The 20,976-nt window shown below is 47.2% G+C and overlaps 2 protein-coding genes across 5 annotated transcripts in view; both read right to left on the bottom strand.

Moving 5' to 3' along the window:
* The window catches only part of ZNF7 (zinc finger protein 7), a 205,815-nt gene that overhangs the window by 84,317 nt on the left and 100,522 nt on the right, over window positions 1-20,976 (bottom strand). The gene's annotated exons all lie outside the window — the stretch shown is intronic.
* Window positions 170-18,161, bottom strand: ZNF16 (zinc finger protein 16). Of its 4 annotated transcripts, none has more exons than XM_059165360.1 (3): window positions 17,825-18,161; window positions 14,923-15,127; window positions 170-2,325 (listed from the first exon to the last, which is right to left on the bottom strand). In XM_059165360.1, exons 2-3 carry the CDS (start codon window positions 15,116-15,118, stop codon window positions 479-481), a joined length of 2,043 nt encoding a protein of 680 aa, XP_059021343.1. In that variant the 5' UTR covers window positions 15,119-15,127; window positions 17,825-18,161; the 3' UTR covers window positions 170-478. The 4 variants fall into 4 exon arrangements, with proteins under 4 accessions (XP_059021343.1, XP_059021344.1, XP_059021342.1 ...); XM_059165361.1 differs by having other exon boundaries at window positions 17,832-18,161; XM_059165359.1 differs by lacking the exon at window positions 17,825-18,161 and adding an exon at window positions 17,110-17,756.

The raw sequence follows: 20,976 nt of genomic DNA, 5'->3' as shown, positions 1-20,976 counted from the left end.
GGAGGGACAAGAAAGGGTGAGGAACTTGTAATGACTGCACACCACTTCTGGGGGAGGATGACTGTAGTCAGAGCAGAGAAACTCTTGACCTGATTTTATGTAAGAAGACTATCAATTATAACCATAGACAAAGAGTTCACTCTAATTACCAAAGAAAAGCATTCCTATGTTATTTAAAACCAAACGTTAGTTTACTTTTTTGGTTCTGTTTGATTATAGTAATAAACTCTATTTGTGAATATGACGCTTCTATCACCTTTCCCCTCCTAACAATTGTGGCAGTCTGATAACAAAATGTACAAGCAAAACAAACAAGAAACAAGAGGTCACAGGAAGCAGGAGTGCTGGCAGGGGAAGGAGGGTCTGGGCTTTGTGGACAGTGGGATGTGGGGGTAGAGGACAGCAAGTGCACCTGGCTTCAAGTCTGGGGGGAGGGTGAAGCTGGGACATGGGCAGAGGAGTTGGGAATGGAACTGTTTCATTCCCTGGTGTGGATCAGCTGGTGTTTGACCAACTTGGACCGCTGGCTGAATGCTTTCCCACAAGCAGAGCAGTCATAGGGCTTCACACCAGTGTGGATCCTCTGGTGCTGGATCAGAACTGAACGCTGACTGAAGGCCTTCCCACACTCACTGCACTTATATGGCCTTTCACCAGTGTGGATTATCTGATGCTGAATAAGGTGTGAACTCTGGCTGAAGCCCTTACCACATTCGACACACGTGTATGGCTTCTCTCCAGTGTGAACTTTCTGGTGGTGTATGAGGTTTGAGCTTCGGTTGAAGGCTTTACCACACTGGTTACATTCATGGGGTTTCAATCCATTATGGATTCTCTGATGCTGAATCAGAGTTGAACTCTGGCTGAAGGTTTTTCCACATTCGGTACATTCGTAGGGTTTCTCTCCAGTGTGAACTCGCTGGTGAAGGATGAGGTTGGAGCTCCGGCCAAATGTTTTTCCACATTCGCGACACTCATAGGGCTTGTCACCCGTGTGTACACCCTGATGCTGAATGAGGGCTGAGCTGTGACTGAAGGCCTTCCCACAGATGCTACATTCGTATGGCTTCTCCCCTGTGTGGATTATCTGGTGCTTTCTGAGCACCGAGCTGTAACTAAAGGCTTTTCCACACACATTACATACATGAGGCTTTTCTCCAGTGTGAATTCTCCGATGCTGAATGAGGCTTGAACTCTGACTGAAGGCCTTCCCGCACTCACTGCACTTATAAGGTTTCTCTCCAGTGTGAACCCTGTGATGCTTAATGAGGTTGGAAACCCGGCTGAATGGTTTGCCACACTCACTACACTCATAAGGTCTCTCTCCAGTGTGAACCCTCTGATGCTTCCTCAGGTGTGAGCTCTGGCTGAATGCTTTCCCACACTCATTACACTGAAAAGGTTTCTCACCTGTGTGAATCCTGTGGTGCTTAATGAGATTTGAGCTCCGCCTAAAGGCCTTCCCGCATTCGTTGCACACGTACGGCTTCTCTCCAGAATGAATTCTTTGATGCTGGATGAGGTTTGAGCTCCGCCGAAAAGCCTTCCCACACTCACTGCATTCATAGGGCTTCTCACTCATGTGAGACTTCTGGTGCTTTTGAAGGCTTGAGTTCTGGCTGAAGCCTTTTCCACAATCACTGCATACATAAGGCTTCTCTCCACTGTGGTTAATCTGATGCCTAATGAGGTGTGAGTGCACACTGAAGGTTTTCCTGCACTCACTGCACTGATAGGGTTTTTCACTCACATGAGACCTTTGATGATTTTTAAGAAATGAGTTCTGGCTGAAGGATTTTCCACATTCACTGCATATGAAGGATTTCTGTCCAGTATGGGTTATCTGATGCTGAATAAGATCAGGGTTTCCCCTGAAGGTTTTCCCACAATCACTGCAAATGAGTGGGCTTTCGGCTATGTGAAGGCCCTCATGGCTACTTAAGTCCATACTGTGCTGGAAGCTGTGGCCACACATGTCATACAGATGTGGCGTCTCTTCTGTAGGAATTCCCTGAGACACTGTTGGGTTTGGGCTCAGACTGAGGCTTCTTACAAAGTCATCACAGCCCAGCTCTTTTTCTAAGGGGCTCCTAAGGAGCACTGCCACTGGTGTGAAGCCTCCCTCATGGTAGAGTGACTGCACCTGTCTCTCTCTGTCAGGAATTCCCCAATCTCCCTCCATTACATCATCACAGAATTCTCCAAGCTCAGGCGCCTGGGAAAAATCACTGGTATAGTTTTCTGATATTTCCACTTGTGATTCCAAATCCTCAGAAACTTCTTTCTTCTGAAGAAATTCCTTGCCCTTAGTGCTGGTGTCCCAATCTGAAATGACAAACAAAGCCACTTGGAGGGGAACAGGAAAATACTGATGACACATCCGGGAATGTGTGACCCACTGGGAGTGGCAGTCCCAAATCTCTCAAGGGGACGAGAGAGGGGGCTGGGACGGCTCTGAGGGGATGAGGCAGCAGGGCCCTTCAACCTACAAGACTGACGCTCACCCCCATGACCCACATCTCAGGAAATCACCTGCAGCTCCCTACTGCTTTAAGTACAACTCCAGATGCCCCTCAACGGGGCATCTCTGTCTCCCTCTCCCACTGCAGATCATCAGCAAGTCTACACCTCATGCTATACTGTTACTCACTGTAACTCTTTTGTCTTTCCCACAGTGTTTCTTGGGCCGGTATTTTTTTTAGCACCAACTAACAGCATTCAGACCTTGCTTCAGGAGTCACCAGTAGGGACAGGTGCGCTCTCTGCTGGCAGGTGCAGAAAGGGACTGTTCCTTTCAGAGAAGCAGGGTACTTCTGATTGCATGGCAGTGGGGACTTACCTAAAACACCAGATTCTGTCCTGTTCAACAGAGGCGGCTTCAGAGACTGTGCACTGTCCTACCAAACCTGCAATTCTGACAGTCATAGCTGGACAACTTTGTGCAACTTTACAATGGTAAAGCTGCCGTGCCCACCATTCTGGTGGCAGAAATGTGCACAAGGTTCCTCAGCCATCACAAGGGCTCTGTCACCTCCCTTCTTCTCTCCCTCACATCTGAAGGAACAAGGAAACCCTCACTCCCCTGGATCACCCAGCTGAGCGCAGATCTTAAGTCTCTGTTTCAATCAAACACCCGGATCACTCTGTGGCTGTCTTTTCCTGCCTGGATGTTGACTAGCTTACCTGGCCTTCCACCCTCCCCTGCTGCCCACAGACATCCCCGTAACATCAGAGCACTCCAACATTCTCCCAGGCCCTTTCTTAACTCACCCTCACTGCTGCTCTTGTTCCCGGAGCAGGATGGATACATTCACCTTAGGATCTGCCGTGCTCGGAGCACTCCCCAGATGGTTCTCATGCTCCTTCACTTTTTTTTTTTTTTTAAAGATTTGTTCATTTTAGAGAGAAAGAGAGAGAATGAGCATGAGGAAGGGGGAGAGGGAGAAACTTAAGCAGACTCTGCATGGAGCTGGACCATGATCTGAGCCACAATTAAGAGTCGGATGCTGAAGTGACTGCACCACCTCCTCCTTCACTTCTGCGCGGTGCCTGTGCAAACATGATTCACTGGAGACAATCTCTGATCATTGCCCCTCCACTACTTCTGTACAGGGCTCCCTGATCGCTCCCTGACAGGGCCCCATATCCCGGGACTGGAGCGACCCCTCATCTGGCCACAGTCAGTGGTGCTGAGTAGGTGGGTGGACACCCTTCCCCATACTTCGTTGGGCTCACTGCCCTCTGAATGGCCCCTCAGTTCAGGCTGACACTGCATCGTCCCATCTGGAAGGTCTAGGATCTAACAGCATTCTGTGTCCCTGCCTCATCTGGACACTTCTACTCCCTCTGGAGCCACCAGAATGACCTCAATGCAGACCTGGCCTGGTTACACACTCAGCCTGTCTGCCTGCCATGCCCACACATCTGGAAGCCCCTGCACACTCCGTGCCCCCTGCATGGAGTTTGTGTCAGACTCTCTCCTATGAATTCAGCCACACAGGTGCTGTGCTTTACCCTCCTGCTGACCCTCAGACAGGCCTATCATCACGTGCTGCACACGGGCTGACCATTTTCTTCTGAGTCTCAGAGCTCCCCAGCTCAGAAGCCCTGGGCCTGGGGGTGTCTAGGAAATGTCCACATAAGGCTAGGCTCCTAGGAGTAATGGGGGGAGGGCTCACTGAGGGCTGCAGGGACAGGGAGGTTGCTAAGGGAAACAACGGTCTGCACAGGTTGGTCCAAAGACCACCATGCCCCCCAGAGCCCGCAGCAACTGACCCAGGGATCCTCGCACCTGCCTCTGGCTGGATATGGAGTAGGGGCCAGAAGGGAATAACACATAGGAGTCAATGGAGCATTCCCATAATTGGTCACAGGGTACCCATTTTAGGTTTTGTGGCTGTATGGTATTGGTTATATGGTCTGCTTTGTTACAACCCTGGAAAAACCTCAAACCATTCTTTGTTTGCAGGCCGTTAAACAAAACAACAAAACCCCCCAACCAATCCCTGGTTAGCTGGATCTGGCCTGTGGGCCAGTCTGCTGACCCTAAAATAAAATCACTAGTGTGGCTCAGGAGATGGTGGCAATGACTGGTTTTCAGCCCCACGCCACTGCTGACCTGGAACCTGTGGGTGAGGATGGTGAGAGGTCACTTTAGATTTATTAAATATGATGTAGTTCTCTGCAACTTTACAACCGTTGGAACAATGATGAAAGTTTCTCTTTTGAAAGGAAATGTAAAATTGGAAATGTGGTTTCCCTTCTCTCTCTCTCTCTCACACACACACACACACACACACACAGTTGGGTTTAATGGGAGGTGCCTGGCTGGCTCCGTCAGTGGAGCATGTGACTCTTGATCCTGGGGTTGTAGATTTGGGCTCCATGTTGCCCATGTTGGTGCAGAGATTACTTAAAAATAAAATCTTTTAAAACAGCAAAAACTGGGTTTAAGGGCAAAGAAAGATTTGAAAACAAATGGAGCTTCTTGCACCATCCTCACTGCCCCCATGACTGGTCCCCACTGCAGAAAAGAGAGAGGATTCTGAGTCCATCTAGAACACAACAAATCCCTTAGTATTTCCTGAGAGAAAGCAGTCACTGCAGACCTTTATGATAAATGGCTTCTGGGTTTATGGGAAACAGTTTAGGTAAGAACCCAGGTCAAAGCCATGCTCATGGGAATGCCACGCGGGCCTGTGGTGCACTGGCTGCTTCGGGAGGCACAGCAGTCATCTGACCTGGCACCTAACCCAGCCACCCGCAGCACCGAGGCCCAAGTGTCAGCACAAGCTCAGGTGGAGGCCCCACTAGTCTTCTGTCTCCTGAGTGGGTTTACACTTACTTTATTTACAGAGGCAAGATTTACAAACAAAATTGTTTAAAGCATTGAAGTGGCATTTACTACATTCACAATGTTGTGCCATGACACCTCTATCTAATTCCAAAACAGTGCCATCACTGCAAACTAGCCTCTTAACTCATCAGTTTGCATCTCTCCTCCTGGACTCTTGGCAATCTGCACTCTCCATTTATCTATTCCTGATATCTCATATAAACGGAATCATATCACATGGAACTTTTAGGTGTGGTTCTTTCACTTTCACTAATGTTTTTCCAAGTTCAGCCACATTGTAGCATCTATCACCGCTTCATGCTCCCCCTTTTTTTGGTTTGAGTAATATTCCATTGTATGGATATACTGTATTTTCCACTGATGGACATCTAGGCTGTTTTCTTTTGGCACTGTGAGTAGTGCTTTTATGATCACGATGTATAGGTCCATGTTTGAGTATCTGTCTTCAACTCTTCACATATTTATCTAGCACTGCTGGGTCCTATGGCAATGGTATGTTTAAACTTTTGAGGAATGGCCAAATTTTATTACACAGTGGCTGGACCACTTCACATTCCCACCAGCAATGTATGAGAGTTTCAATTTGTCTACACCTTTGACAACACTTGTGACATACTGAAGCATTACAGCCACTTCAGTGGGTGTGGTTATCTCCTTGTGGTTTTGATTTGCATTTCTCAAATGACTAATGAATTTAAGCATCTTTTCATGTACTTGTTGGCCATTTGCATATTTTCTTTCAAAAAGCATTTTTTAAAAGATTTTATTTATTTATTTACTTTACTTATTTGACAGAGAGAGATCACAAGTAGGTGGAGAGGCAGGCAGAGAGAGAGAGGAGGAAGCAGGCTCTCTGCTGAGCAGAGAGCCCGATGCGGGACTCGATCCCAGGACCCTGAGATCATGACCTGAGCCGAAGGCAGCGGCTTAACCCACTGAGCCACCCAGGCACCCTCAAAAAGCATTTATTTAAGTCCTTTGGCCATCTTAAATTGGGTTGTCTTTTTATTGTTGGTTTTTAAGGGTTCTTTATGTATTCTGAATGCTAGACTCTTACCAGAAATACAATTTGCTAAGGCTTTTTCCCATTCTGTAGGATGTCTTTTTACTTTCTTGATAAAGTCCTTTGATACCCAAAAGTTTTTAACTGTGATAAAGTCCATCTTACCTATTTTTTCCTCTTATTCCTAATGCTTTTGGTGTCAGAACTAAGAATCCACTGCCAAACCCAATGTTATGAAAATTTATCCCTGTTGTAAGACTTTTATGATTTCAGCTCTTTATTTAGGTTGTTGGGTCATTCTGAATTGTTTTCTGTATATGGTGTGAAGTAGGGGTCCCAGTTTATTCTTTTGCATGTGGATATCCACTTGTCCCAGCATCACCTGTTGAAAAATTATCTTTTCCTGCTGAATAGTCTTGACTTCAATTTTCAGATCAATTTGTCACAGATGTCTGGGTTTATTTCTAGACTCTCAATTCTATTCCATTGATCTGTGTGTACAGCTTTATGTCAGTACCAAATTGTTTTGATTATTAAAACTTTGTAGTAATTTTTGAAACTGGTGAGTATGAGTTCTCTTGTTTTTCCTTTTCAAGATTTAACTGTTTGGGGCCTTTTGTAATTCTGTATAAATCTGAGGGCTTTTCAATTCCTGCAAAAAAAGCTGTTGGAATTTTGATATGGTTTGTATTGAATTTGCAGATTGCTCTGGATAGCACAGATACTGTAACCCAATTAAGTTCAGTCCATGGACTCAATGTCTATTTATGTATTTGTTAATTTCTTTTATCAAGGCTTTGCAATTCTCAGGAAACAAGTATTTCACTTCCTTGGTTAAATTTATTTGTAGGTTTTTTCTTTTTAAAAAGATTTTATTTATTTGAGAGAGAATGAGAGGAGATATGGGGGTGGGACAGAGGGAAAGGGAGCAGCAGACATCCCGCTGATGAGGGAGTCTGACTTGGGGCTTGGTCCTAGGACCCTGAGATCATGACCTCAGCCGAAGGCAGACGCCTAACCAACTGAGCCACCCAGGTGCCCCTATTTTTCCCTTTGATGATATTTAAATGAAGTTTTCTTAATTTCCTTTTCAGATTGGTCATTGTGGTATATAGAAACAATTGATTTTGTGTCTTGACTTGTACCCTGAAACTTGGCTGAATTCATTTATTACTTCTTATACCTTTTTAGTGGATTCTACTGGATATTCTATATATGGGATCACGTCTTATGCAAACAGAGATTGTTTTCCATCTTCCTTCTCACTTTGAATGTCTTATTTCTTCTTCTTTCCTGAGTGCTCTGGTTAAACTTCCAGTGCAGTGTTGGATAGCAGTAGTAAGACGAGCATACTTTCCTCATCGCTAGGGGAAAAGACTTTAATCTTTCACTATTGTGTATAATGCTAGCTGTGGGTTCTTTATGAATGCCCTTTATTATGTTAAGGAGGTTCCCTTGAGTTTTCCATGTTTTTCTTTCTCTCTTTTTTTAAATCACAAAGGGTGTTTGATTTTGTCAAATACTTTTCTGCATCAATTGAGATGATTATCATTTTCCTCCTTCATTCTATTATATGGTAAATGACACAGATTGGTTGATACCTTGAACTACCTTGGTATTCCTGGGTTACATCTATGGGGTACAATACTTTGTCTTTTTTTTTTTTTTTTAAGATTTATTCATTTGACAGATAGAGATCACAAGTAGGCAGAGAGGCAGGCAGAGAGAGAGGGGGAAGCAGGCTCCCCGCTGAGCAGGGAGCCCGATGTGGGGGCTCAATCCCAGGACCCGAGATCATGACCTGAGCCAAAAGCAGAGGCTTAACCCACTGAGCCACCCAAGTGTCCCATAATACTTCATTCTTGAGTCACTTTGGTAATTTTTTTGTTTGTCTTTAGGAATTTCTCTTTCATGTAGTTTATCTAATCTGTCAGTACACAACTGTTAACAGTCTTCTCTTATACTCCTGTTCACTTTTTTAAGGATAGGTAGTAATGTCCACTTCTGATTTTTGTTATTTGTGTCTTCAAAGGTTTGTCTATGTTTAAAAACATATTTTATTTATTTATTTGACAGAGAGAAAGAGATCACAAGCAGACAGAGCAACAGGCAGAGAGAGAGGGGGAAGCAGGGCCTGATGCGGGGCTTGATCCCAGGACCCTAGGACCAAGACCTGAGCCGAGGGCAGAGGCTTAACCCACTGAGCCACCCAGGCACACCAAAGGTTTGTCAATTTTAATCTTTTCAAAAAACCAACTTTTGATTTTGTTAATTCTCTAATGTTTTCTATTTAAATCTTTTCTAATGTTTATTATTTCCTTCCTTCTGGTAGCTTTGGGTTTAGTTGACTCTTCTTTTCATACTTCCTTAAGTTAGACGTAAAGTTAGGTTACTGACTTAAGATCTTTCTTCCTTTTATTTTTTAAAAATATTTTATTTATTTGACAGAGAGAGAGAGAGAGAGAGATCACAAGTAGGCAGAGAGGCAGGCAGAGGGAGAGGGGGAAGCAGGCTCCCCGCTGAGCAGAGAGCAGAGAGCCCAATGCGGAGCTCGATCCCAGGATCCCAAGATCATGACCTGAGCTGAAGGCAGAGGCTTAACCCACTGAGTCACCCAGGTGCCCTGCTTTTTTTCTCTTTTTTTAAAAGATTTTATTTATTTGACAGAGAGAGACACAGCAAGAGAGGGAACACAATCAGGGCGAGTGGGAGAGGGAGAAGCAAGCTTCCCGCTGAGCAGGGAGCCCGATGCGGGGTTCGATCCCAGGACCCTGGGATCCTGACCTGAGCTGAAGGCAGAAGCCTAACAACTGAGCCACCTGAGCACCCCAGATCTTTCTTCCTTTTTAATGTATCCATTACAGCTATAAATTTACCTTCTGGCACAGGCCTCGTGGCGTATTTTGTCATTTGTCTGCAGGTGTTTTCTAATTACCCTTTTAATTTTTTCCTGACTCACAGATTAAGAATATATTGTTTTATTTCTATGTATTTGTAAAATTTTCAATTTTCCTGCTGTTATTGATTAGAGATAATAAGTTACACGATTTCAGCTGTTTTTATTATGAAGATTTGTTTTGTGGCTTAACATAAGGTCTATTTTGGAGAATGACTAGGTACACCTGAAAAGACTATGTGCTTCTTTGAGGAAGTGTATGTATGTACACACCTATGAGATCTAATTGATTATTTACTTTTGTCCAAGTTCTCAATTTCATTACTGATCTTCTGTTGAGATGTTCTATCCATTTTTAGAAGTGAGGTACTGAAGTCTCCAAGTATTACTGTGTAATTATTTACTCCTCCCTTCAAATGTCTATGTGTTCCATATATATATTTTTTTTTAAAGATTTTTTTTTTTTTTTTTTTTTTTTAATCTGACAGAGATCACAAGTAGGCAGAGAGGCAGGCAGAGAGAGAGGAGGAAGCAGGCTCCCTGCAGAGCAGAGCGCCTGATGTGGGGCTCGATCCCAGGACCCTGGGATCATGACCTGAGCCGAAGGCAGAAGCTGAACCCACTGAGCCACCCAGGTACCCCAGTGTTCCATATATTTTGGGGTTCTCTTTTGGCATGTAGATGTTTGTAGCTTATACCCTCTTGCTGAATTCTTTCACCCACACATAATGTACTTCTTTTCTCATTACAGTTTTTACCTCATTTATTTTTTCTGGTGTTACAGTAGAGTCGCCCCAGCTCTTTTGGTTACTATTTATTTGCAGGTGGTATATTTTATCACCTTTTACTTTTAAACTTATTTGTGTCTTTGGATCTAAAGTAAGCCTCTGGAGACAGTATATAGTTGGACGGTGCTTTTTTACCCACTGTGTTAATGTCTGCCTTTGGAGAGTTTAAACCTTTTATAATTAATTATTGGTAAGGAAGGATTTACTTCATTTTGCTACTAGTTTTTGGTATCTTTTACCATTTTTGTCCCTCATTTACTTTTTTTTTTTTTTTAATTTTTTTTAAAAGATTTATTTATTTATTTATTTGACAGAGAGAAATCACAAGTAGCTGGAGAGGCAGGCAGAGAGAGACAGAGGGAAGCAGGCTCCCCGCTGAGCAGAGAGCCCGATGCGGGACTCGATCCCAGGACCCTGAGATCATGACCTGAGCCGAAGGCAGCAGCTTAACCCACTGAGCCACCCAGGCGCCCTACTTTTTTTTTTTTTTTAAGACTTTATTTATTTATTTATTTGACAGACAGAGATCACAAGCAGGCAGAAAGGCAGGCAGAGATAGAGGGGGAAGCAGGCTCCCTGCCAAGCAGAGAGCCCAATGTGGGGCTCGATCCCAGGACCCTGGGATCATGACCTGAGCCGAAGGCAGAGGCTCAACCCACTGAGCCACCCAGGTGCCCCCCTCATTTACTTTAATAATGTCTTCTTTTATGTTATTTTTTTTTGTAGTGTACCATCTTTTCTTCTTTCTTCCTTTCATGGATATTTTAAAGATATTTTCTTAAAATATAATGGGGATTACAATTAACATCCTAATACCCTAAAACAATATACATTGTGAAATGATTACCATCATAAGGTTAGTTAACACACTCATCACCTTATATAGTCTTTTCTTTTTTTTTTTTCAGTAATGTCTACACCCAACATGGAGCTCAACTCATGACCCCAAGACCAAGAGTGGTATGTTCTAACAACTCAATCAGCAAGATACCCCCTTCTTTTGATGGTAGGAACTTTTAAGTTCTACTTTCTTAGCAATTTTCAAACATATAGTATAGTATTGTTAGCTCCAGTCACCACGCTATACATTACAACCACAGAATGAAACCATCGAGTTTGAACTGATAACAACTTAGCCAAAACAGCATAAAAAAATATTGTTCTCACACACCTCTGTTCCCCACTTCATGTTGTCACAAATGTATCTTCATATGTTATGACATAATTTTTAATTATTTTTATGAATTTGTCTTTTAAATCATTTAGGAAATAAAAAGCGGAGTTATAAACCAAAAACACAGTATTACTAGCTTTCACAGTTAACAATGCAGTTACCCGTTACTAGAGACTTTTATTCGTTTATATGGCTTTCAGTTCCTACCTAGTGTCCCTTCATCTTAACCTGCAGGACTTTAGCATTTCTAAAAAGGGCAGTAATAATGGTAATAAATGGAAAGAGTGGTAATAAATGTCCTTAGGGGCACCTGGGTGGATCAGTCAGTTAATCATCTTCCTCTGCCTAAGGTCATGATCTCAGGCTCCCTGTTCAGCAGGGAGTCTGCTTCTCCCTCTCCCTCTGCCCCCACCCTGCTTGTGCACATGTTCTCCCTCTCTGTCAAATAAAAAAAAATCTTAAAAAAAAAAAAAATCCTGAGCTTTTATTTATCTCAAAATATCTGGGAACATCATTTTGACGGGTAATTTTGCCAAATAAAGAATTCTTGGCTGACAGTTTTTTCTCTCACAGCACTCTGTCATCCCACTGCCTTCTGGACTCCATGGGTTCTGATGAGAAACTGGCTGCTAATCTAATTCAGGACCCTTATATGAGATGGGGTGCTTCTTTTTGTTTTCGAGAGTCTGTCTTTGACAATTTGATTATAATGAGTCTTGATGTGAATCTCTTTGAATTTATTCTAGTTGGAGTTAAGCTTTTTGTGTAGAGTATAGATACATGTCTTTTTATCAAATTTAAGATGTTTGGGCCATTGTTTCTTCAAATATTCTTTCTACCTCTTTCTCTCTCTCTCTCTTCTGTATATCTTGGTTTGAGTGATGCTATCCCACAGGTCTGTTAAACCCTGTTCACTTTTCTTTAACCTTTATTCTTCCTGCTTCTGAGACAGAATAATTTCAATTGTTCTATCTTCAAATATGCCTGCTCAAAGCAGCTGTTGTATCCCTCTAGTGAATTCATTACAATTATTACACCTTTCAACTCTAGAATTTGCATATAGTTCTTTAAAAAAAAAAGATTTTATTAGCTGAGAAAGAGAGAAAGCACAAGTTGGGGGTGAGGAAGGGAGAGGGAGAAAGACACCCCCCCATTGAGCAGGGAGCCTGATGTGGGACTCGATCCCAGGACCCCAAGATCATGGCCCGAGCTGACGGCAGACGGTTAGTCAACTGAGCCACCCAGGAGCCCTGTTCTAGTTCAAATCTGTAATTATATAGTATAAATTATATATTTATAATTGTTTAAGTTTAAAATCTCTTAATATTCTCATTTTGTTTGTACAATGTTTTCCTGGTTTCTTTTAGCTCTTTGAGCACATTTAAGAAAGTTGGTTTACAGTCTGTCAAATATCTGCTTTTTTAGGGACACTTTCTGCCAATTAATTTTTTCCCTTTGAATGGGCCAGCCCTTATTTTCCTTTTTCTTTGTATTCGTGGTAATTTTTTGTTAAAAACTGGACATTTAAATATTTACTGCAATAACTGTAAGTCAGTCTCTCCTCCTCCAGGCTTTGCTGTTATTGATTGTTGAATGCTACAATCATTTGTTCATTTAGTGAGTTTCCAATTAAGTTTTGCAAACTAAAGCTACTCTGTCACGTGGGGTCACTGAGGTCTTTCTTTAGCTTGTATTCAGCTAGTGTTTTGACAGAGATTTCCTTGAATACTAACAGTAAAAGAAAAGTAATACACCTCTCCAGTGTATGTGCTGGGGTACTCCTTTAACACTATATGTACCTATTGTAGCTTCCTGCTTTTCCTGGCTTAGAGATGAGCCAGACAGGAAGTTATGATCTTCAGAGGTTTTTTCTGAGCATATATCCTGTCTGGGGCATGGATGCAGTTTTCTAAATCCCCTGATATACAAGGACGCTTTTGAATGGCCTCGCTTCCCCAGCTTTCCGTCCTAGGCTTTCGGTGGCTGACTGTACGATTAACTGATGTCCCAGGCAGTTGTGGGGTTTTAGTTCCCCTACAATGTTTTTGAACCCAGGGCTTTTGTGCCCCAAGTTCTGAGTATGGCGAAACAGACAAGCACTTGGCATCAATCCTTTATCCAACCCCACACAGGTCAGGACAAACGGTAATTTTTGAGTTAAGAACGTCTTTGCTGCCGTTGGAGCCAGGGGCCATGACATACATACATTCCAGTGTGTTCCCCACACTGGGAACAGAGGCCGCTCCCTTTAACTGCTATTGAGCCAGGGAGTGTTTGGGGCAAGGGCAGGTGAAAACACCACACAGCTTTCCTGCCACTTTTAAGTGGCCTTTTCCTGATTTACCATTTACCTGGTTGTTGTAAACCTCTTTTCTAGATTTAGATTCTTGACAAAGGTGGTGCTGGTACTTTCTGCTTGATTTTTGTTTTGTTGTCTTTTGATGTTTTTGTGGGGGACTGGGTATTTGGAACTATGTGCTCCACCATTTCGTTCCACAGTGGCTTTTTAAATAGGAGTTACCATCAGCCTGGTGGTTTTTTTGTTGTTGTTCTTTTCATTTTTACTGGGATAGGGCCAGTCCTCCCTCACCATTCTCAGCCCAGCGTCCTGTGAGCCGCTCGGTTCACATTCCGCCTCTGCCTGGGGGCAGTCAGCAGGCCTCTCTCTCAGAGCCCCTTCTTAGGACTTCACCACGTCTCTCACCTCCTAACTCTCCTGCTCCAACATACCCAGGACTGCCTTGTACCACCTCTGCCTGTTGGGGGAGGTCATCAAGAGGATGTGACCTCTGGTGGACTCCTGAGCTGGATGCAGGTGCCCAAGGACACAGCGCCGAGACAGTGATGATATGCTGTGACCCTCTAGACAGCATGTGTGATTAACCCTGGGTAAGGCCACATACCAACTTTTACGATGCGGCAGGTGGGTGCTGGGATCTATCACAGCCGCCTACGATGAGCCTCTTCAAGAAGTTCCCCTGCTTATTAAACTGTCACGTACCAGCCTGGGTGGCCTGCCTTGTTCTTCAGTCTGTCTTTCCCTTCCATATACAGAGGCCAGTTTAAGTTAAACCTGGGAAGTCCATGAGGTTTGCAAACCAACACTGCCATCAGCCCAACCTTCCCTGGACACAGAGTCTGACTGGGGTATTCTGCCCAGATGTCCTGAGGATGACCATAGGTCCCATGTAGTGAAGAGTGTCCCCTTGTAAAACAGCCCCCATCAAATCCCAGTAAGGAAAACTAACACTGAGTCACTATCCTTATCACTGCTAAGGGGTCCACAGAAAAGGCAGGCTAGTTGGGGGGGTCTTCAGGAAAGGCCTCTCTACAGTTTTGAAGTGGATGGGACTGGCAAGGCAGTGTGAATGCAGCCAGAAGGGAGTAGGATCAAGGCCTGAATTAGGGCTGTACCCTAAATGCAGGGGACTACCACCAGCCTGGTAGCTGGGCTGCAGGGCTCAGCTGGCAACCATCGTTGTCACACCCCTCTATGCCAGGTGGGGGAACACAGTGTCCTGCCCACACCCCGAGAGAGCCTGGGGCCAGGCCAAATTCCTCTCTGATCTCTAGCCTTGGCCCTCAAGTCCATGGGACACCCCATCCCTAATCATGACATGGTTGCCTCCTGGGGCAAAACAGAGGGTGACATGGCCAAAGTCCCTCCAGAATAAGGGCAACCAGTGCGGAACCTGCTCCCAGTACCTGGCTGCTGATGGTGAGGGGGGGTGGTTCCTGGCTCAGTGTAGCCAAAGCAGTGGGGATCACGGAGCGCCGATCCAGCGTGGGTCACAACGGGTGCATCACTCACACAGGCCTGGGCTGCAGGGATCCAAGGGGATGGTCCAGGAACTGAGGGCTCCATTTCGGCCTTTTCAGATCGAGCTCTGAGGCTGGGCATGGCTGGGACCTGGAGACCAGCAAGGGTACAGGTGAGTGTATAGAAGAGGTCGCTCTGGGGAGCCATACTCCCACCAGGCAGGGGTCTCTTCCATCCCCATAGCCTCAGACCTGATGCAGACCTGGTGCTAGGTCTCAGGGAAGGGGGAAGATGCTGACCTCAGGGCAGGGTGAGCACAGTGTCCTATGGGCACCCCTAGAAGGGCCCCAGGCTGCTAGGAGAGGAGAACAGCCCCATAGAGCCCTCACCCATGGTGGGCCCACCCCTCATTTCTGACATTCCTGAAGGTGGACCATCAGGTCCATTCAAGGCAGAGCAGCAACTCCAGGAGTTGGGCAGCAGGGGCAGCCTTGCTTCAGATGGGCACATGGCGTCACCACTGTGTCTGAGTTGTGCCCTCCTGGCTGCATCACAGTGAGGTCTCCACCATCCTAAGCTGTCTTCCCACTGCATCAGTGGCTCCCTCCCAGGCTCCTCCTTCTCTCTCTCTTCACGTTGGTACACCAGGGCTCACTCTGAACCTACACCAGCGTCCTCAGTTAAGGAAGGCGTCAACACCCTTGTCCTGTGAAGATTCCCAGGGCTCACTTCCAGCTCTAAATGCTCCTTCTGAGGGGATACATGATACTGATACATGACAGCATCCCCATACGGAGGAAATTAGTGATTTCCCCCACCCCTCCCACTGCCTGGTCTCTGCAAATGCCCTGCTCAGTGGCCCACCCCTATTGTGGCAATACCCTGTGGCTCCTTACTCACACTGCACCACTGACAGGTTCTCATCACCCTTCCGTCTCGTCAGGGTGGAGAAGACAAGTAAGGAAATGCTGGCAGAAGTGCACAGTGGACTCTGCCTGCCTGCTGGGTAAGATGTAGTATAAGCCCAGACAGTTGTTCTGTTTTTTGTAATGCAAGTGCCTGAATTAAGCTCTGATGCTGAAGCACCTGCTGCAAACAGGCATCCATTTCGAAGATGGAATAAGTGCCAGCCACTGGCCTAGACAAAAAGCCAGGGCGCCTCCCCTGACTGAGCCTCCATTGTTTCTGAAATCTTGGTTGATTCCGATTACTGGCCACTTGTTATTTTTCTCCTCCTGCGCTTTAAATTTCCACTCTTACGTTTTACTTTATTTTTTAAAAGTATCTTACTTACTCATTTGAGAAAAGAGAGCGTAGTGCACCAGTGTGGGGGAGGGGCAGAGGGAGAGGGAGAAGCAAACTCACCGCTGAGCAGGGAGCTTGACTTAGGGCTCAATCCCAGGACCCTGACATCATGAACTGGGTCTGAAGTCAGATATTTAAGCAACTGCCAGGTGCCCCTGCACTCTCAGGTTTTAAATTCATCAATAAAAAAGGAGCCTACGAAACCGCAGGTCTCCGCCCTTGACCTCAATAAAAGCAGACATCCAGGCCAGTGCACCTCTCTGTCATTACCAGCAACCTCACCGTGTGGGCCCGGGTGTGTTAATCTGCAGGTCCTGTAAGTACTAAACCTTTATTTTTTGGAAAATTTCCTAACGGTTGTTGCTGAAGGGCATTTTGCAATCATAGCAAAAACCACACGGGTTGGTCCAACCAAATCACTGGTCTTTGACAGGCTGAGACCATCTGGAAACAGGCAGCAAGGAGGAGCGGCACCCTGGGGCAGGCGGGCATTTAACCAGGCCCAGGGCAATGCCTGGTTAAAAAGGTAGGACACGAGGCAAAGGTACTCAGAGGCAGGGTCACTGGGGTGCAGACTATCAGAGGCCACGGCTGCCGGACAGTGAGGCACCCGCCACGTTTCTGTACTAGGACAGACACAGGTGCTCAGGGGAACAGCGCAGACAAGAGTCACAGCAGGGAGAGCACGGACTTAAGGCGCCGGCCACGGAGCAGCGGACCGGAGCAGATGCTGCTTCTGTGGGGGGACCGTCACTCTCCCTCTCCCAAGGGGAGTCTGTCATTTACAATATTCATTCACTTTATTTTAAAATTCGTGAAATTATTACCGCTGTCACTGAATGGGGTGACATGCTCAAGATTCAAAGGCAAAAAAGGATTGATGGTGAAACACTGCCAGCCAGCTTCTCTGCTCCGCTTCCCAGGTGCTCACGTAGCTCCAGAACAACCTACGCTCGTTTCACACCTTGTTCTGCTCACCCGGTGTGTGCGGGATCGCGCCCAGGGAGGGCACAGGCTGAAGCTGCGGGAACAGAATGCCCGCCAACACCCCCGTGCCCATCCCGATCCCTGGAAGCCGCGGGTACGGCCCGCTGCCCAGCAAAGAGCCCTGGCGAGGGGATGAGCTCACGACCGGAGCCCCTGCGACTCCGGGACGCAAGGTCCCTGCGCAAGGGCGGGGGCCGCAGCGACTCCGGACAGGCAGCACGACGACCTCAGGGACCGGACTCGGCCAGCGGGCCTGGGAGCAAATTCTCCGGCTCGGAGCTCGCCCGGGCGCTCAGCAGCGACGACCGGCAGCCCCAGCCGCCGCCGGCCCCGGGAAATACCGCCGCGGCTCCCCTCTCAGCCCCACCCGCGGCGGGAGGAAGGAGCCCCTCCCCGGCCCGCGAGCCTCGCCGCCACCTGGACGGGACTGGGCCACCCGGGGCCTCCAGGCCGGGCGGCCGGCTCGCCTCGCACGCAGCCCGGCCCAGTCCGCCTTTCGCCCCGAGTCCCGGGGCCCCTCCTCCACCCCAACCGCCGGCGCCAGGCCGCACTCACCGCGCACCTGCCCCGCCGCCCCGCGGTCCCGCGGCCGCGCTCCAGGGCGAGTCAGGCTCCGCCGTCCCGGGCACGTCCCGACGGTGGCCCTCGCGCCCGCTCCGGAGGCGCCCTCCGAGGCCCCCTACCCCGCCCCGGCCGAGCAGAGCCCGCCCCTCGGCCCGGGACGTCCTGCCTAGACCGCCGGAGGCCGGCACCCGCCACGGGGGCATCGGCGACCCGCCGCAGCGCCGGACGCAACGTGCGGGCTTCCCCTTCGCGAGCGCCGCCCCTCCCGGGACCGCTCCGCGCCGCGCGCAACGCCCAGGACCGCCGCGGCGCGGCCCCGACCCGGGCCCCGGAAATCCCTCCCCCGACTTCCGGGCCAGCGTGGCCGCTCTAGGCGGCGGAGGCCCGGCGACTTGGTGCTCTAGCGCCGCTCTAGCGGCGGCCAGAGCGCGCTGCGGCCTGGGCGCGAAGAGGCTGGCGTGAGAAGCGGCGGGAAGCGAGGTCGGCCGCGGCGGTGGGACGCGGGGCCGAGTTCCCGGAATCCGAGCCCGCGGCAGCTTGATGGAGGCAGGAGGGCGCACGGGGCCGAACGGAGCCCCCGGTGCTAAGTGGGTCGGCGGACCGGTGGACACACTCGGGTTCCCTCGCGATCACACGCGTTTCGGGGGCGGCTCAGGCACGTGCGCGGAGCGGGTCCCGCACTTGGGCGCGAAGGACACGCGCGTCTGGGGCGCTGCGGGGCTCAGGCGTCTGCCCGCCCGTCTGCCTGCTTGCGACCTGTGTCTGTCCAAGAAACCAGTCAAAAATCGTAAAGAAAAGATTCTCTTTAAAAAAAGGATAAGTGTGTGTGTGTGTTTTAAAGATTTTATTTATTTATTGGACAGACAGAGATCACAGCAGGCAGAGAGACAGGCAGAGAGAGGGGGAAGCAGGCTCCCTGCGGAGCAGAGCCCGACGCGGGGCTCGATCCCAGTTCCTGGGGATGATGACCTGAGCCGAGGGCAGCGGCTTAACCCACTGAGCCCCCAGGCGCCCCAAGAATAAGTGTTTTAAGATGCATTCGACAGGGAAGATTATCAAAGTTAGAAATATGTAACAAAAATTGGCAAAAACCCAAGTATTGGAATTTATGAAATGCTGTGTACATGACCTGTTGGTAATGACCGGCGTAGCTGGAGGACGGCAGACCGGGAAGCAGCGGGAGCGAAGCCCTTCCTGCTCACACCTGTGGGGCCCCGTAGAGAGCGTGAAATAAATAAAAGTCACTGAATATTTTTCAGAGAAAAATATATAGTGTATTCATAAAATAAAGGAAAATTTCAACTTTTACTGTTTGCAGGCGCTGCATGGCTCTCAGGGCAGCTGTCCTTTAACGCTGATCAGAGTCACCAGAACCAGTTTCTGCCCCAAACACATTAGGTGTCGGTGAGCAAGGGGCAGGCGGGCTAGGTCGGCAGAAATGGGGGGGGGGGGCTGTGTGATCAGCCTCACCCCAAATCCCCGAAATGCTGAGGCATAAAGACAGCAGAGGGGAGGGATGTAATCAGCCCTCCTGGTTTGTCGTAATCACCGGAGAAGAGACATTCAAAGGAGAAGTAGTCATGGTGCTATCATGGTGACGTCAAGAAGTTTGAAGCTCCCTGGCCAGTTTTCTATAAAAGACCATACAAGTACCCCTGTGGCAGCCCATTCGGGACCCCTCTCACTCTAGAGAAATTTCTGTTCTCACCCTCACCTTAATACACCGTGACTTCACCCCTCCGTGCAGGATTCATCCTTGGCTCCTTGAGACAAGAACCCTGCAACCCCGCAGCACCTGCTTCATTCATGAATAAGGTAAAAGGGAACATTCCACACATAAAGAGAAGAGTAAAAGAAACCAAAATCTCCCTGGTTCCCTTGAGGTTAAGCTCCTACAGCTCTGCATGTACTAAAAGCTTAAGATAACACTGTAACTCTCTGAAATGTCTTCTAATTTGTAAGTTCTTATGTTAAAAAAAAAAGTATATAACCTGCACCAGATGTTCCTCTCCCAACCAGCACTCTCTTCATTGGTTTTTGTTGTCATTTCATTTCTATTTTTTTATTTTGTTAAGAATTTTATTTATTTATTTGAGAGAGAGAGAGAGAGCATGAGCTCTCTCATGGGTCAGAGGGAGAAGCAGATTCCCTGCCAAGCAGGGAGCCTGATGAGGGGTCCCAGGACTCCAGGATCATCATCTGAGCCGAAGGCAGTCGCCCAACCAACTAAGCCACCCAGGTGCCCCTGTTGTCATTGTTTTAAGTAGACCCCATTCCCGGTGTGGAAGAGAGTGTTCTCTTCTTTTTGAATATTTTGTATTGGGGTGGGTGTCCGAACTTGGGCTCAAACAAAACTCTCATTAAGAGACTCTAAAAGTTGTATTAGTATTGCATCAATAGCATAAATATATTGCCTTAAATACTTTTTTGTTATTGAAGAAGACAAAAGGGTGATCTTCAGAAGTTAAGAAAAGGAAAAATGCATTTCTTTGTACCAGCAATAATCAATAAGATAATGTAAGAAAAAATGAAATGTACTCCATGACAGCAACAGAAACTAAAAAACACTGGGTAATTAATTAAGAGCACTCAAGACTTCTCTGGAGAAGACTCTGAAACTCTAGTAAAGGACACAGAAGATGATCTTAGTAAATGGACAGATATTTCTTGCTTTTGGATTAGGCAACTTGATGTTTCTTTTTTTAAAAAAATATTTTATTTATTTATTTTGACAGAAACACACTGAGAGAGGGAACACAAGCAGGGGGAGTGGAAGAGGGAGAAGCAGACTCCCCACTTAGCAGGGAGCCTGATGTGGGGCTCGATCCCAGGACTCCGGAATCATGACCTGAGCTGAAGGCAGACTCTGAATGACTGAGCCACCCGGGCACCCCACAGCTTAACTTTTCAAAGATGTAATCCCCCCCCCCCCTACCAAATCAACCTAAAAAGGGAAGGGGAAGATGTCCTATTACTATGGAGAGAAGAACTGACTGACAGCAGAAGAGATTGGTGTCAGACTTTTGCGGAGGTAGAAATCCAACAGATGATAAATGTGGCACAACAATCAAGGGCAAAAGAGTAGGTTCTTTAGTAGAAGCATTGAGAGCGTGAGTTCCCGAGAAGAGAAAAACAGAACAGAT

This window comes from Mustela lutreola, chromosome 3 (genome assembly GCF_030435805.1).
Source record: "Mustela lutreola isolate mMusLut2 chromosome 3, mMusLut2.pri, whole genome shotgun sequence".
Lineage (NCBI taxonomy): Eukaryota > Metazoa > Chordata > Mammalia > Carnivora > Mustelidae > Mustela > Mustela lutreola.
The sequence above is the reverse complement of the archived record's forward strand: the minus strand, read 5'-3'. Positions and strand labels throughout refer to the sequence as shown.

Coding starts and splice junctions, on each gene's coding strand:
- ZNF16 (XM_059165359.1), bottom strand. CDS start 17,133: ATGTCACCCCATTCAGTGACAGCG. Junction 15,128..17,109: donor CACCCCATTCAGTGACAGCG/GTAATAATTTCA, acceptor GCTGGTCTCCAG/GTCCCAGCCATGCCCAGCCT. Junction 2,326..14,922: donor CCCTCACCATCAGCAGCCAG/GTACTGGGAGCA, acceptor TTGTCATTTCAG/ATTGGGACACCAGCACTAAG.